The sequence below is a fragment of the Garra rufa genome, chromosome 18, assembly GCF_049309525.1.
Source record: "Garra rufa chromosome 18, GarRuf1.0, whole genome shotgun sequence".
Lineage (NCBI taxonomy): Eukaryota > Metazoa > Chordata > Actinopteri > Cypriniformes > Cyprinidae > Garra > Garra rufa.
This window is the reverse complement of record NC_133378.1, coordinates 29,937,136-29,955,105: the sequence shown is the minus strand read 5'-3', so window position 1 is coordinate 29,955,105 and position 17,970 is coordinate 29,937,136. Positions and strand designations below refer to the sequence as shown.

At 37.4% G+C, this 17,970-nt stretch overlaps 1 protein-coding gene across 2 annotated transcripts; it reads right to left on the bottom strand.

The window, feature by feature from the left end:
• Nucleotides 1–654: 654 nt before the first annotated feature.
• Nucleotides 655–11,938, bottom strand: myb (v-myb avian myeloblastosis viral oncogene homolog). Of its 2 annotated transcripts, none has more exons than XM_073823344.1 (15): nucleotides 11,802–11,938; nucleotides 9,880–9,997; nucleotides 8,931–9,002; nucleotides 8,159–8,251; nucleotides 7,508–7,728; nucleotides 7,209–7,434; nucleotides 7,031–7,099; nucleotides 6,344–6,448; nucleotides 5,879–6,070; nucleotides 4,791–4,915; nucleotides 4,545–4,656; nucleotides 3,592–3,714; nucleotides 2,897–2,980; nucleotides 2,698–2,802; nucleotides 655–1,971 (listed from the first exon to the last, which is right to left on the bottom strand). In XM_073823344.1, the coding sequence occupies exons 1-15, from the start codon at nucleotides 11,822–11,824 to the stop codon at nucleotides 1,858–1,860; spliced, it is 1,782 nt and encodes a 593-aa protein (XP_073679445.1). In that variant the 5' UTR covers nucleotides 11,825–11,938; the 3' UTR covers nucleotides 655–1,857. The 2 variants fall into 2 exon arrangements, with proteins under 2 accessions (XP_073679445.1, XP_073679446.1); XM_073823345.1 differs by having other exon boundaries at nucleotides 655–1,968.
• Between the last annotated feature and the right edge of the window lie 6,032 nt (nucleotides 11,939–17,970).

The following is a 17,970-nucleotide window of genomic DNA, read 5'->3' as shown; positions in this document are numbered from 1 at the left end:
TATTTCAAAATGTAGCTGTTTTTGCTGTACTTTGGATCAAATAAATGCAGGCTTGGTGAGCAGAAGAGACTTTAAAAAAACATTAAAAATCTTACTGTTCAAAAACTTTTGACTGGTAGTGTATTTTTTTTGTTTTGCAGACTTCCTCCACTAAAAAGACTCAAGTCTTCAAATACATGTTGGAGCCACTGTATACCATTTTATTAAAATAAATAGATTAAATAATAAAATCAATTGCTAAAATATAATCAAATAGATAACAGTTATGTTAAATAGTAAAAATATTTTAACATTTTGCTGAACTTTGGATCAAATAAATGCAGGCTGGGTGAGCAGAACAGACTTTAAAAAACCTTAAAAATCTTACTGTTCAAAAAGTGGAGTTTTGTTTTGTTTTGCAGACTTCCTCCACTAAAAAGACTCAAGTCTTCAAATACATTTTGGAACCACTGTATACCATTTTATAAAAAAAAAATACATTAATTAAATAGTAAAATCTATTGCTATTTTTGGGTTGTATGATTGGGCATCAAAGTGCAAGTAAATAGATTTTATGAAGAACACACTTTATAAACAATGGCTTTAGCAGTGAAGTTTTCAAAAGTGGAAAAGAAACTATTAGACCAAAGATATTTTTTTCAAAACACACTTTATTTACAAGGCAGTTATAAAAGTTTGTATAAAAAAACGTATGAAAAGTTCATAATCAGTGTAAAAAAAGTGTTTGTACTTGAAGCTAATACAAAAAGGCAGCGAATAACAAAAACGTTATTGCTAAATGCTTTTGATTGGACACTGCAATCTTAGTATCAAAGGCTGATTGTAATATCAAAAACAAGCCGACTAGGTATAAAAGCAACAATCATTTCAGTGTTTCAAAAACTAGAAATACCAATGTAAATCTGATTACAAATTGACATACAAAAGTGTTTATGAAAACATGATCAAGAAATGTTTTATCATCTCAAAGGCAAATTTGTGAGCATTTGAAAACGCTCGGTAAACCTTGTTTAGCAAATACAAAAACTGAAAAACAACAAACACTTTTTGTTCTGTTGAAATCTCTGCATAGTTGATCTAAAACCTGAAATAGTGCTAATACAGCGAAAGCTCGACGTTTGTGGTTTCGATCTCGAATGCTTTTGAAATGGCAACACTACTAGACATGGCAGAGTACCTTTGCACACTAGATAGATCACCTAAAATCTACGTGAATTTTCAAACTTGGCAATGTCTTTTTTAGGCATCGGGTTTGTTTTGGCCAGGAATACATAGCAGTGCTTTTAGGCATTTGATTGAAATACAGACGATCTCTGCAAGGGCAGTTCTGTCGGACACCCACCGATACGGAGTACAAATCTTGTCTAGTTTTGGGTGCATGATTTTGATAATGCTAGGAGGACACACACTCCTTACAATTAACACACATTTAGCGATGAAGAAGTGAGCAATACTGGGGTCAAACACTGGCAAAGGCGCCCACCGTAGTTAATTATTATTCTTAATACAAAATAATAATAAATTACTGCAAATTGTTCCTTATATTAAAATCCATAAAATTAGAACCCACATAGAGAATTCATTTCCCATATATAATACAAAATATATAATACATTATTATTAAATTGAAATCAAAAAAGGTAGAAAAACACAACGTGTGAAAAATGTCTTTGGTTGCTTGAATCAAACGACGGCACAGCTTAAACATTGGCGACTAACATCGACTGTGCAGTCTACAAAATGGCTTTTAGCCTCTCCCAAATAATGTACCACAAGTGTAAGAGTGTTCCTCTTGTACTTCTTTTCAGAATGATTGTCTTCTTTCACTCTTCTTCCCTTTTCTATATTTGTCTCATTCTACATGACCAGTGCTCGCGAAGAATAATTGCTGAGGTATTTGTGCGTGGCTTCGGAGGGCATCGTCTGCTCTTCCGTCTTCCCACAAAGCACCTGTTCCCATGTGCTCAACTGCTGAGAGAGAGAGAAAAAGAGAGGGGAAGTAAAGATGGAGAGAAGAAGTAGAAAATGTCAAAGATGAAGGTGATTGGCCAGGTTTTGCATAGCCTACACTTCTGTATCTAATAAATCATAACTTCACAACTTTATGGTGCAATTCAGCTCCTGGAGTCATAAAGTCGATATGGGCTACTACTAAATGAGCTATAAAATTTTACCAACCAACAACCACACATAATATATACATATTTAACCAAAACATTTCATTCATTATCAAAATGTATATTTGAATGCTTTAACATGTCATTTTAGATGGTTATATGTGATCCTAGTCCACAAAACCAGTCTTAAGTAGCACGGGTGTATTTGTAGCAATAGCCAAATATACATCGTATGGCTCGAAAAGTTTTAGATTTTTAAATCTTATGCCAAAAATCATTGGGATATTAAGTAAAGGTCATGTTCCATGAAGATATTTTGTACATTTCCTACCGTAAATATAACAACTTTGGACAACTTTAAAGGCGATTTTCTCAATATTTAGATTTTTTGCACCCTCAGATTCAAGATTTTCAAATAGTTGTCTCTCGGCCAAATATTGTCCTGTTCTAACAAAAACATACATCAATGGAAAGCATATTTATTTCGCTTTCAGATGATGCATGAAGTCTCATTTTCAAAAAATTGACCCTTATGACTGGTTTTGGGTCACATATATGAGTGTCATGGTAGATATGCTACCTGCAGAGGGCTTCCCATGGGTCTGCGGGGCAGTTGGGCGACTTTGTGTCCGTCCTCAGTTTTCTCTGCATTTGGAAGCATCAGCACAGAGCTAGTCAACAGATCCTATGTATCCCAAAGAAAAAAAAAGCCATCAAATATCAACATAATACTTGAGAAACAACATTTATTGTGACATATGTATGCAAGTGATACTTACAGGCATGTCATGAGTGGAGCCACTGGAAGGGAACAGCTGAGTATGGAGATCTTGGCCCTCCCACTGCAGACAAGCTGACTCCACCTATAGATCCAAATCAATAAGATCCATTATTGACTACATCCAAATACACCATGCCTTAATATAATATCTAGGGTCAGTTTTACCAACAGCTTGCGCCAGCGCAAATTGTCTTTTGGCGTTAAAATAGCACTGTCAGGATTTACTACAGACGCAGTGACGAATTAGCACTGAAAAGGTGTGGACAGTTATTTCTGCACCTGACCTTATTGAATATGCATTTGTAGGATTTTCTCTTTCAGACGCAAAATTTATGGGAGGAGAGTATTAAAACGAATCACTCAACACAACGTCAAATTATTGGTATTCGCGCCATTATTTAACAGGCCTTAAACCATTGGTAGATTGCGCTGGTCATTATGGAAAAGATCTGGCTGCGCTGTTTAGTAAACCTGGCCCCTAAGATCTGGCTGCCCTGTTTAGTAAAACTGGCCCCTAGTGTCGAATTCACACACCCGCTCTTACACAGATGGATCAGACAAGTTTGACTGCGTACTGATATTACTAACAAATTCAAATAGCAACGCACAGACAAGAAGCTTTTACATTTCAGCGATTTGAATATCACGTTGAGACGTATTCAAATGAAGGGGCCCGCGTTAGCCCTGACTGACCTCCTGTTTGATCTTCTTTAGGGGGGGCTGGTCCAGGTGCACGCCCCCAACGCTGATCTCACACTCTTGAGGCTCCTGTTTGATAGCACCAACCACTCCAGAATCCAGCGAAGGACTGTGGGCCTGAAACCAAAAACCAGAGTCTTAAATAAAATATTCTAACCTAGCGATGCACGATATATCTTTTTTTATCGGTTACTGGCCAATATTAAAGTTTTTTTTTTACTTATTGGATAATATTGGAGATATATATATATATATATATATATATATATAATATTCGTGACCCTGGACCACAAAACCAGTCTTAAGTAGCACAGGTATATTTGTAGCAGTAGGCAAAAATACATTGTTTGGGTCAAAATGATACATTTATCATTTATGTCAAAAATCATTAGGATATTATGTAAAGATCATGTTCCATTATTTTGTAAATTTACTTAGTAATATGCATTGCTAAGAACTTCATTTGGACAACTTTAAAGGCAATTTTCTCAATATTTTGATTTTTTTGCACCCTCAGATTCAAGATATTCAAATAGTCGTATCTCAGCCAAATATTGTCCTTGTTTATTCAGCTTTCAGATGTTTTGCGGTCCAAGGTCACATATATATAATAAAATATAATTAATATAAATAAGAATAATGCTAAATCTTTAAAAATGAATATTTTTTGTATAGTACAATCATGTGATATTCTAGATATTCTAGATCTAAATTGATTTATAGCATTTAAAATAGTTGATTTTTGTTTATAGTATTTCATTATACATTTTACATAAAATAGTATGGGATTTTAAATCAGCCATAGCATGCAATATAATAATAATAATATAATGAATATATAATAATACATTATATTTTATTTTATTATTTTTTATTTAATATATCATTTCTGTAATTTCCTTTGTATGTAATTTTTAGACACATTGTACAATGTAACTTATTCTCACCCTCTTTAATGGTCCATATTTGGTGTCTTGCATTGTCAGTGTGGATTTAAATGGAGTTGGTGTGCGAGGAGAGCACTCCATGATGGAACGCCTCAGGTTTGGTGTCCTGAACCTGAAATAAACGCATAAGTGTACGTGAGTATCTCATTAGAATCATGTTTATTTCATTAAGTCTCAATCATTTAATTTGCTTCGTATGTCTATGGAAAACATATAGATGCAGAGAATACTGGAATGGACCCTTACAGCTCATTTTCCTTCTGAGGCCGAAGAGCAAGGTCTTGCTGCAGTGCTTTCTGGGTGCAAACAGACGAGGGTGTGACAGGTAAGTTTTGACTGTCTGAGTCTGGGCTCACTGATGCATTAAAGAACTGCAACGGAGGAAAAGAAGACAACAATCAGATATTGAACTGAAAACCACATACTCAATATTCAGAAGTGTAGGAGGACCTCTAAATGGGGTCAAAATCAGCATACATTTAATTTCAAAAAGTTTCACATATAACAGTTTCGCACGTAACAATACTGTCTCTAGGCTAAAAGCATTATGTAGCATGATATTATGTTACTGAATGATCAGAGCAACGCTGCAAATATTTGCTAAGCATAAAAGTGTGAAGAGTAACATAAATGTTACAAATGCATGCTTTAAAATGTACATCAGTAACCAAGTGTTCATTGGACATTTCTTTCAATTTCTTCCTTCATACATAACTTGAGTTGAATCCGAACGATTATGCAGTGTTTGGCATCACTCAGAAACTTATTTAGTAAAAGCAACCAATCATCAGACAAGCAAAATCAACAGTGCCACTGATTAAATACTCATTCTGATGAGATAAAATGACTTAGGGTGTCATAAAAGTGTAGCACTAAGACCTGATATAATCCACTCTAATACATAAAGCACACACTTTATGACCCTAAAAACACTCACAGGTGACGTGACATTTAGATGAATCCTACGCGTGTTAACTAATGCAGACTGATTTGTATTAGTTTGAAGAGATTGATTCAGGGTGCTCTTGGGTGACTGATTGATTATGGCAGAGCGGTTTCAGGCTACCTGAGAGGGAGAAAAAGGCAGATGTCTGGTGGCTGAATGTTTGGGTGTAGAGGAAAGAAATGTAAGGCCACTGCTGTCTTCGTTGTGGGCAGGCGAACCCTGATTGGACTGAGCCTCCATTTTAGGAAACCTCCTATCGAAGTGTATGTTGGCCCAGATAGATGGGGCCTGAGGAGACGAGATCACGTAAGGACAGCGAGGGTGACAGGTAGCTAAACGCTGGCTATCAGCTAACCTTTCCTTTTAGGATACTTTCATGGTCTCTTACCGAATCAATAGCTTCCATGAACTCCGGTAAAGCAGAGCTGGCGTCATTGTTCGGGCTGTTTGTGTTGCCATGGGCACTTTCTTCTGGAAGGCATCCCTGTTCGAGGGATGGAGCCGGGACGGAAACCACCACACCGACTGAGCTGTCCGTCAAAGAGCCTCGGTTCCATCCACCGTAGCCGCTCATGGAGATCTGTGAAAAAGATTCAGAGAAATAAGCTCTGCGGGTATAGCAAAATAAAGAGAGGGATGCATGCAGGAAGAACAGTCAGAAAGAAAGGGAACTTGTCGAGTTGAATGATGTGAAGTGTTGGGAGGGGGTTCGGAGTTGCACAAGGAGTTAAACAGAGCTTGTGGTGTGATAAGGCACAATTGCATCATTTAGCCAAGCAGTTAGAATGTGAAATAGACCCCCAGATGCTTCCTCCAATTAATCACACACACATACACAAACACACACACTTACTGGTAGTGCCTGCTGTCCCTTCAACTCATTTTCTGTTGACATCAAGAGCATCTCAATTTCTTTCACCCTCTTTTCTTTCTCGGGGTCCTCTTCGCTGTAGTGTCTCTATATCACAGAATATTGTGCAAAGTGAATAACTCAATCTATCCCTCTATTTTAGTTTTCTATAAGTGAACAAAACCTGTCTTAAGTAGCATGGGTATGTTTGTAGCAATTGCCAAAAATACATTTTATGGGTTAAAATTATTGATTTTTCTTTTATGCCAAAAATCATTAGGATATTAAGTAAAGATCATGTAATTTTTGAAGTAATATGCATTACTAAGAACTTCATTTGGACAACTTTAAAGGCGATTTTCTCAATATTTAGATTTTTTTGCACCCTCAAATTCCAGATCTCAGCCAAATATTGTCCCATACATCAATGGAAAGCTTATTTATTCAGCTTTTAGATTTTGTATGAAACTCAATTTCAAAAAAATTACCTTTATGTTTGGTTTTGTGGTCCAGGGTCACATGTATTTTATATATATATATATATTTTTTTTTTTGATGAATATAATGATTAAAAGAACAGCATTTCATTGAAATCTAAATATGTTGTAACATTATAAATGTTTTAACTATAATTTTAATTTAATGCATCCATGCTGAATAGAAGTAATTTTAGTTTTGCTTTTGGGTTACCTGGATAGCAGCAGTGCCATGTTGAGGAATGTTCATGATGTTTAACTGAACAGCAAGTGGAAATGGCACCTGAGCACAAGAAAAGAACTTATCAAAACACTGTTTTATAACTTTAACTCTATGGCTAACAATACTATTATTTTGATAGGTAAACATTTGTGTGATAATAAATCCGTACCCGTTGTGAGTCAGACAGTAGTGAGTAGTACTGATACTGATTGCTCATGGAAGAGGCAGGCATTGATGTATTGGTCGGTGTCTGATTGTAGTTCAGGAGGTGAGATTTAGCGTAGCTGTTGTTTAGCGGAGTGGGGCTGACTTTGGCAGCGTGCTGCAGGTAGCCTTCCTGCTCGACTTTCCGCCGCATAGTGGAGTTCCAGTGGTTCTTTATGGCATTGTCGGTTCTAATGACAAGAATGTAATATTAGATCACGTCATTATTACATACGAATCCATAGAAAAGTGCCGTTTCTTTACCTGCCCGGAAGTAGCTTGGCAATCTCAGCCCATCGGTTTCCAAGTTTCTCATGCGCCTGGTAGATGATCTGATCTTCTTCCTCAGTCCAGGAAGTCTTCTTCACCTCAGGGTTTAAGTGGTTGTGCCAGCGCTCTCTACATTGCTTTCCAATTCGACCTTTTAAGTGCTTCGCGATCACAGACCAACGTTTGGGGCCGTATTTCTGAACCAGCTCAATCACCTGAGACAGAAAGAGAAAAAGTTAGAAGTTAGAAATGCAGGAAAAGGAAAAGGAGGGTTAGACTTGAAAGAGGGGTGTATAACAGCCCAGCACAAACCCAGAGAGAAAGGGAACTAACATTGCATAAGTGTTTTAGGATTGCACACAGATACAGATAGTGGTATTACGCAGAATATCTGCAAAATACACCTGCTAATGACTTCTGCTGGGTCATAAAAATGACGATAAATAGAGAAACACCTGGTCCCGCCAGTTAATCATTACAACACAACACTCACTTAATGGATCTTTATTTTCCCCCTTAACTTTCTCCTGGTTGCATGCGGATTAGTTGGTTTTGTAACTGCAGTCCTGTGGCTGTATTTTGGTTATCTGAGGTAGCATATTGGTTGTGGTATGGATATTGTGTGACACATTGTAGATGTCTTACCCGTTGGTCTTCTTCTTTAGTCCACGGTCCTTTGATGAGTTCAGGGTTGAGAACTTTCTGCCAACGATGCTGGCATTGAACATCTGTGCGATTCTGTGACACACACAAAACACACACACACAATTACAGTTAGGTAACAGAGAATGGAAACTAATTTTGGGTTTTCAATGCGGTGTGCACTTTGATTTAAAGTAAATTGTTGTGTTTAATACAAGTTCTGCACATGAGATCCCAGGTGTTTCGGAAACCCCAAAGAGTGAATCAGAAATGAAACACTTTAGTTTCTAATTCTTGTTCATCTTTTGAGATTGACGCAAAGAAATCTATATCTAGAAGTAGTAGTATGTGTATGCGTATGTGTACTGTGTGTTTTTGTGCCTGAGAATTTGTATGTGAACATATGTTTCTACCTGAGTGCACATTTGTGTGTGTGTGTATGTGTGTGTGTGTGTGTGTGTGTGTGTGTGTGTGTGTTTGTACATCCGTGTGTGCATGCAGGTGCACAGTGGATTCTGAAACCTTGCCATACCCCCCCCATTTGACTCTGTTCCAAACTAGGCCAACCAATGAGGAATACCCAATTATGCAAAATCCTCCAGAACGTGCACACACTTCGACAGTACCTGATCCTTTGGCTATTCACATGCAAATGCACATATATAAAACACCACACCTAACATAACCTAACCTAACCCCCTAAAGCCTAAATACACGAGCCACATACATGGACGCACACTCAAACAATCATAGACACAAACAGACACACACTCACAGGGAGAAAGCTGGCAATGACTTTCCAGTCTTCAGAGCCATGATGCTCTACCAGTCTCTTCAACTTCTCATCCTGTAAAAAAAGTTGAATACATAATCAAAAAAAAAACATAATGCAATGTAAATTATGCAAATAAATAAGGTTTACGTGAAACAATATATAATTATGGAAGCCTGTTTCCACCACTGAATAAAATATAAAAAAGGTAATTGTGACTTTTTATCTCAACATTCTTACTCGTAAACTCGCAATTCCGAATTTTTTTTCCAGAATTGTGTCGTATAAACTCGCAATTGACTTTTTTTCTTAGAACCGTGAGAAATAAAATACAACTGCGATTTATAAAGTCAGAATTGCTAGATATCTCGCAATTCTGACTTTTTCTCGCAATTCTGATTTTGTATCAAGTCAAGTCAAGTCAATTGCAAATTTATATCATGGAGTTGTGACTTTATTTCTCAGAATTGTGAGTTTATATCACGCAATTCTGAGAAAAAAAAGTCAGAATTGTGAAATAACAAGTCGCAATAACCTTTTTTTAATTTTTTGTTCAGTGGCGGAAATGGGCTGCCATATTTATATAATGAAAAATATATTAAAAATATATAATGAAAAATACATGAAAAATAAATGGTTATCAGTTAAACTAAATGTAAATACAGTATGGTCAATTTGTTAATGAAGACATGATACAATATCAAAGAAAAACAAGCAGAACATTATTACGAAACATTTGAGTGTCAGGAAAGTGCAAACTTAGTGGGTGCTCTGAATTATAGTTGGGCTAAAAATAGATAATTAAAAATACATTAATAAATATAAAATACATATAATGTATTTAAATGCATGTTTAATTTATAATAATAAAAAATAATAATGGTTACTTTAATTTATTTCTGTTTTTTTTAAGTATGATCACTCAAACAAAGCCAACAAATGTGTAGCATACCTCCTCACGGGTCCAGCGTGTCTTGCCGAGGTGGCGTTTTCCTGTCTTGGCATGAGGACCATCGTAGTCATGATCATAAATCTCCACATCATCATCATCCTCGTCACTACTGTAAACACTGGAGGGGAGAAAATGATAGATTGTGAGATAAAGAGAGCAGGGTTGTAAGGGGGTGGGGGTAAATAGTGAAACAGCAAAAGCAAACATAAAGGATGAGGAAAAAAGCAATAAGGGAGTGGGGGGACAGGAGCAGATCCTTATGAACGTGTTAGATATGTGTTGTTGACATATGTAAAAAAAATAAAACACCCTTTCACCCCCATTCATCTATCACACGTTATAGAAAAAAATTAAGCGATAACACAGTCAACACAAAACTAGAGTTGATGAACCAGTACAGCCGGCAGGTTAGGGTGCAGGGGGGACACGCTCAGAGAAACCTGTTCTGATGTTTTTGGTTTCCACAGAAACAGCGTGTGCGTGGACTGGCACTGTTTCGTGATGGAAGCGTGTTCAGGCCTGCACAGGTTCTGTCAAAACCATCTCACCTGGCCGGCTCTTGGCCAATCAGGATGGAGCACAGGCAGACGTAGAGAACAATGTTCTCTAGGCTTTTGTGCCACAGGTGTATGTGTGTTTATGTACTTTTAAACCTCACGTTTATCCTTAATGGCAGCGCTTAAAACAAAAGATTAAGCTGATTGCTCACTTCCTTGACTACAAGTATTTAACTGGAAATGTAAAACTCAAAACAGCACCTAAAAAAAATATGTAGTCAAACAGATACAGTTTCAGTATCTTCAGTTTTAGTGTGCACTGAGGGTTGACTAACTGTACGTGTGAATTTAAATATTTGTCAAAATAGTCTAGCTGTGGCTCAAACCGTATTCAGAGGAATTTTTGTAGGTGACCAGTACAACAAAAGCCTCGTTTTTGAGCCTATTGTCTGAGCTTGTTTAAAAAGTCTGTATTTATTACAAAAGCACATGCTTATGAAGTGCTCTTAAAGTGAAAGTGCATGCAAAAAAAGTCAAAAGTTGATTAAAATAGAAATATTACGCAGGATGACAGCCGCTGTCACAATTCACTTTCATTGTGTGAAAAAAGGATGCAGTAAAAATGGTGAGCGAGCTGTCAGATTCTCCCTAAATGTTCTTTTTACGTCTAACGCAAAAACGACAGTTTTCTCCTGGTTCTTGTTTGGAACAACATGAGGGTGACTAAATGATGACAGAACTGTTAATTTTTGGGTGAACTATCCCTTTAAGACTATAATACTAGTTATTCCAAATCCGACAACTGTAAAGCGGATTTAGAAAACTCAGTCAATATAATCCATCCGGCTTACATGTAATCTCAAAATTAATCCAAACGTTATAATGCTGAACTACTTCCATGAAAAAACTCTTGAACAGTTAAAAAAATAACATGTCGAGATGTTTCTGCAGTCGCCCGCTATTTTTCAAGCACACTAACACGTAACGTCGCCGCTGACATTGTAACTCTCGCCCATTGTTTCTGAATCATAACGAGTGTGTATTTTTTTGGGGAAGTACCGAATCTCACAGCAACCTGTCCAGCGGACTCGCACACGCTACCTGCGCGCACGGTGAATGAATGAAAATTTAAATGAACTCGAGTGCGAGACCACCGCGCGGGAGCGAGCGGGGAGCGCACATGCCATCCACCTGTTCAGCGCGGCGCCGCGCAACTATTCCGCGGAGAGATGCGTGCGTTTGTAAAAATGCAACTAAATACAAGCGCTCCGCTTCTAAACCATGCATTTTGTAACTGAAACGTTGTCAGCAATAACTGTCTAGTCTTGTGTGTCTAAATCCCCGCATGTGGCTGTGGAGCGCAGTCTCGTAATATAAAGGAAATACATGCGCTCATCAAAGTTCTTAAAACTCTTAAAAACTCACCTGTGTCTGTGCCGCCTCGCCATCCCGCTGTTCAAGAGGAGGGTAGAGAAGTGATGATGAGTGCGCTCGGCTCAAGTGTGTTGAAGTGGAGTGCTGTCAGCTCCTCTTCGAGGAGGAAGTGCCGATATTAAGCTCTCTACGGAGTGTGCGATATTGTAAACAGATCCATCAGACAAAGCTAGGGCTGTCTCTCTCCCTCCCGCTAAATTTGGCGCCTCGGGTTCTGCGCATGCGCACAGCCGCTCTACTATTCAGACATCAGAGCGCCTTTTGAGGGAGAGGTCCGCGCTAATCGTTCACTGTTGTTCTTTTGGAACAATTATATTGTGTTTTTCGAGGTAAAAAGACGGGGAGGGGTGGCTGCGGGTTTCTTGGAGGACAATGCGGACTCGGAGTGGGAGTGAGAGTTTGGCAAACAGGGGGAAACAGAGCGTGAGGGGTCCTTTCTCGATTTAGGGCATCCTTTCTCAATTTAGCGCTGTTTCTGCGGTACTGAGGCTGGGCTGTAACGTTAGAGAGTGATGGAATCATAAAGAAATTTCGCGATTCCTCTGGCTCAATTCTCTTGAAGCTGAAATACTGTGAAAAAATATTTATTATTAGAAATAAAATTCTTATTTTATTTGACAAATGATAAGATCGTTTCAGAGTTTAACAGATTGTAACAAATAAACATATTTAACACAATTCTTTCAAAACTTAAAATGCGTATCTTTAACAGGTCATATGAACAACCAGCCACTAACTTTGATTAATTTGATTTTATTGATTGAACTGTTTGATTTAAGTCTCATGAGTCTTTACGATGCTTTAGATTTATAGTGGGATATGAGGATAACTGATTCGGTGTTGATTCACTAAAAAGAACCAGCTCGGTCATTCGTTCTGGAACCGAACTTCATGTTTTTGATTCACTAAAAAGTTCCCAACCCTAAAATGCAGGTGTTCAGTTATGGAAAGCCAATAATCCAATTACCCAGAAACGAACTTCATAGGGGCGCCGTATGTTTTTGATTCACTAAAACGAACTGACTCTCTTGACTCTTATGAGTCGGTTCGTTTTAGTGAAGACTTGGTCCGCACCGTCTTTTATGTTTCAAAGTGGGGATTCTTTGGTAATATCAGTTCAGAAAACACCGAGAGAATGTATTAGTAATGTTTTTAGTTTAGCCTATTAGTTATGACAGAGTAGCCTACTTTAGTAAAGATGAAAGAATAGCCTACATGTTTCAGGACCATCACATCACTCGATTGCAGTACTTTTTAAGTTCCCAAACAATCCTAAAATGCAGGTGTTCAGTTGTGGAAAGTCAATTACCTAATTACCAAACGAAACGATTCATAAGAGTGTATTTTAGTAAAGATGAACGAATAGTATTTTTAAAGGTCTCAATCCTAAAATGCAAGTGTTAAGTTATGGGAAGCCAATTACCCAATTACCCAGAAACGAACTTCATAGGGGCGCCATTTTTGATTCACTAAAACGATTCATAAGAGTCGGTTCAGAATTTGGACCGCACCGTCTCCGTATGCTTCGAAATGTGGATTCTGCAGTGATATCAGTGCAGAAAACTCTAAGAGAATGTTTTAGTAATGTCTTTTAGTAATGGCAGAGTATTTTAGTATTAATAGTTTCAGAACCATTACATCATTCGATTGCGGTAGGCCTACTTTAAAGTTCCCAATCCTAAAATGCAGGTGTTCAGTTATGGAAAGCCAATTACACAGAAAACATCTTGATGTTTTATTCGTTTGAAATGTGATGTTCTGTTATTTCCTTTGAATTCTATAGATTTTTTTCCACTTCTCTCGCTTTCATTGTATGAAACAGTTTCGCTTTTCCTTTTCCAGAAATGTACCACCCCTGGGTTGCAAATAATTTCACTTTGCGTCAGGTTTGCACAATACCTATGGCACACTTTGTTACTGAAAGTCACGGTCAGGTTATTTGTCTGGATGGAAAAGTAGCGCAGCTTGTTTAAGTTCTCCGACATGTCCAACCTGTTGCCATGTGAAAGCCTGCGTAATTGCATAATCATCAAGGAGGGTAACCAGCAAACTCACTCTGTCACACACTCTTGAGGGTTGAGGTCTGTATATTTTGTTTTATATGTTCTCTGCTCATTGCGCTCACTCGGTTGGCATATTGTGACCGTCACTTATCATATCGGTCAGCGCGAACCATTGTTTCTGACCACTGACGCTCACGTGCTCAGCAGAGCTCGTAGCGCGTGAACGCGCCCCTGTTGTGGCTGCGCGCTTGCCGAGAGCGCTCATCCATAGATTCCATTGCAGAACAAGGAGGGGTTATTGCGGGGGTGCTTCATTAAAAGAGAAAACACTTTGACAGGCGCCATTTTATTTCAGTAGTCTACTTCCCTATGAGGTAGCAGGTGATTTATGACTAGATTACACAACAAAACTGCAATATGTTATTATTTGCTGTGGTGTCATACAATAATAGCCACACTTGCAAATGTATGAATTACATTGCTTAGATAACCTAACATCAAGCCATAGAACATAAACTAGCGTCATCTTCCTAAAAACTAAATTACAACAACTGAAGAGTATTATTGTTAATAATATATTATTATAGCAGTATTATCAATATGATCTCTATTGCAGTTAAGAAATAAAGCATTAATTAATAGCATTGCTCATTTGTAAGCTCCTGTGACATCACTTAGGTTTCTGAGTTAAATGCAGTAACTGGATGATTCATCACACTGTACCACTCTCTCTAACCCTTTTAGTCCCTGCTGAAACGCATGTCTAGAAACATCAAATGCTCAAGAGAATCATTTAATGTGAGTGCATCTGCATGATGATGTTAAAGTGCAGAGTGTTCCATTGCAGCATGTTTGTGACGTCAGAAAATTTGTGAGTCACTCTGGAAACAGACACCACATGAGACTACAGTTGTGAGACTGACCTGTGTTTTTGGCCTAATTATTTAAAATGATGAATGTTATGTCTGTCCCCCTACTTTCCCCCTACCATGATACCCAGCTACCAACACAACCTGTGGGTAACACTTTTTATGAAGATGCAGTGAATGAAACATCCCCCACCGCGCATACATACCACACTGGAGGTGAATCATCGGTCAGTCAAATGTTTATCTCCTGTTTTGTTGTCTACTAGTTGCTAGTTTATTTAGTCAACAATAACAGGAAAACACAAAGTAACTATGCATATATGTCATGCATTGATTGAATCTCTTTTTCCGATAAACTCTAGTGACAATCGGCAACTAGTTTACTTTTTTTCTTTGAAAATTGGTGGTTTATGCCCCACTGATCAGACATTTCCATATACAGTTGAAGTCAAAAGTTTACATACACCTTGCAGAATCTGCAAAATGTTTATTTTACCAAAATAAAAGGGATTGTACAAAATGCATGTTATTTTTTATTTAGTACTGGCCTGAATAAGATATTTTACATAAAAGACGTTTACATATAGTCCACAAGAGAAAATAATTGTTGAATTTATAAAAATTACCCCATTTAAAAGTTTACATACCCTTGACTCTTAATACTGTGTTGTTACCTGAGTGATCCACAAATGTTTTTTTTTTAGTGATAGTTGTTCATAAGTCCCTTGTTTGTCCTGAACAGTTAAACTGCTGATCTTCAGTAAAATCCTTCAGGTCCCACAAATTCTTTGGTTTTTCTGCATTTTAGGGTATTTGAGCCCTTTCCAACAATGACTGTATGATTTTGAGATCCATCTTTTCACACTGAGGACAACTGAGGGACTATTACAGAAGGTTCAATCGCCCACTGATGCGCCAGAAGGCCGGGGGTAAAAACTTTTTCAATGTGAAGATCACTGTAAATTTAACTTATTTTGTCTTCTGGGAAACACGTAAGTATCGTCTGTAGCTTCTAAAGGGCAATACCATATGAAAAAAAAAAGATATTTAGGCAAAATAAGAAAAATGTACACATCCTTATTCTGTTCAAAAGTTTACACCCCCGGCTCTTAATGCATAATTTTTTCTTCTGAAGCATCAGTGAGCATTTGAACCTTCTGTAATAGTTGGATATGAGTGCCTCAGTTGTCTTCAGTGTGAAAAGATGGATCTCAAAATCATACAGTCATTGTTGAAAAGGGTTCAAATACAGAAAAATGCTGAGAAAACACAGATTTTTTTAAATTAAATTGAACTATTATTTTCATTTGTGGACTATATGTAAATATTTTATGTGAAATATCTTATTCAGGTCAGTACTAAATAAAAAATCTCTTATCTTGATAAAATAATTAACATTTTGCAGATTCTGCAAGATGTATGAAAAATTTTGACTTCATCTGTAAATCTCATAGTACAAATGTACAGGTCCTTTTCAAAAAATTAGCATATTGTGATAAAGTTCATTATTTTCTGTAATGGACTGATAAACATTAGACTTTCATATATTTTAGATTCATTACTACACAACTTATTGTTTTAATATTGATGATTTTGGCATACAGCTCATGAAAACCCAAAATTCCTATCTCAAAAAATAGCATATTTCATCCGACCAATAAAAGAAAAGTGTTTTTAATACAAAAAAAGTCAACCTTCAAATAATTATGTTCAGTTATGCACTCAATACTTGGTCGGGAATCCTTTTGCAGAAATGACTGCTTCAATGCGGCGTGGCATGGAGGCAATCAGCCTGTGGCACTGCTGAGGTGTTATGGAGGCCCAGGATGCTTCGATAGCGGCCTTAAGCTCATCCAGAGTGTTGGGTTTTGCGTCTCTCAACTTTCTCTTCACAATATCCCACAGATTCTCTATGGGGTTCAGGTCAGGAGAGTTGGCAGGCCAATTGAGCACAGTAATACCATGGTCAGTAAACCATTTACCAGTGGTTTTGGCACTGTGAGCAGGTGCCAGGTCGTGCTGAAAAATGAAATCTTCATCTCCATAAAGCTTTTCAGCAGATGGAAGCATGAAGTGCTCCAAAATCTCCTGATAGCTAGGTTTAGAGGTGGACCTTTATTTTTTTCTGTTTCAATCACATTTCCATACAAATCCCATTGCATAAATTCATATGATACATTTTTATTTTCTCATGAGATTGGGTTGCTTTCACCCATGCCATGCACTGAAACGTTATTAATGATAATGAAACTTTAATTAATATTAAAATCACCACCCTGTGCAATAGTTGAGATTGCGTTGCTTTTTTTTGCACATGGAAAGAACCCCTCCCACCTATGTCTAGGCAACCCACTCTGTAGGCCTGATATATCTGGGTCACTCTAAGAAAGCATGAAGCATCTGTATATCTGCAGTGCTGAGTGTGTTTTTAAGCTAAATTTAGACATGTACTTAAAGTTTTAAATGTCATGCAGGTGTGAATGAAACCTATTTAGCACAAACAGTATGAGATTAGTGACTGTGGTTAAATCTCTCTCTTTATGTCTCTGTACTTAAGTGCTGTACAGAAAAACTCATTCATACATTACCTCAGCATCCCTGACTTGTAAGATATTCATTGGCCAGAACTAGGCAATATGAACAGGGAACTAAGCTGGTTTTCCTAACAAGTTTTAGGGTCATTGTAAAGTACTAAACCTGAAAGATCAAGATCCTGAAAAATCTGATACAGCAGAGAGGAGGAGGAAGATTGAAGGTGTTTTCCAGGAGTAGGTTTTGCAGCTGCTGAGTCTTGTTTTCCAAGGACAGATAAACCTTACAGGGGATTTTTTTCTCCACTTGGGCAGCTGTATGGAGGTCAAAAGATCTATTAAGCACATGACAACAAGTGAAACATATACACTTTATACCTACCTATATTTGGAAAACCCATTGTCAGTGGTTCCCCAACTGTCAAACTCAATATCTCATAAATTTAGTTTGACAGGCTACACAATGTCATACAATTCAGTGTTTTAATTCAAGTTTGATTTATAAAAGCTATATAATTCACACTGTAAACAGAAAGTCAAAGTAAAGTTAACTAAATAGTTTCTAATACACAAAATGAAAAATACCAAACTTACTATGTTAACTATAATTCGAGTTTTAAAATGGTTGCTTTTACAAAAAGCATAATTGTTTAATCTCGAATCTCCTACGTGAAGTTTTAGAGGCTTTCAAAATCAAAATTTCAAGTCTGCGTGTTTTCTCACTGCGCATGCGCGTCTCTCCTGTTTCTGATGGCCG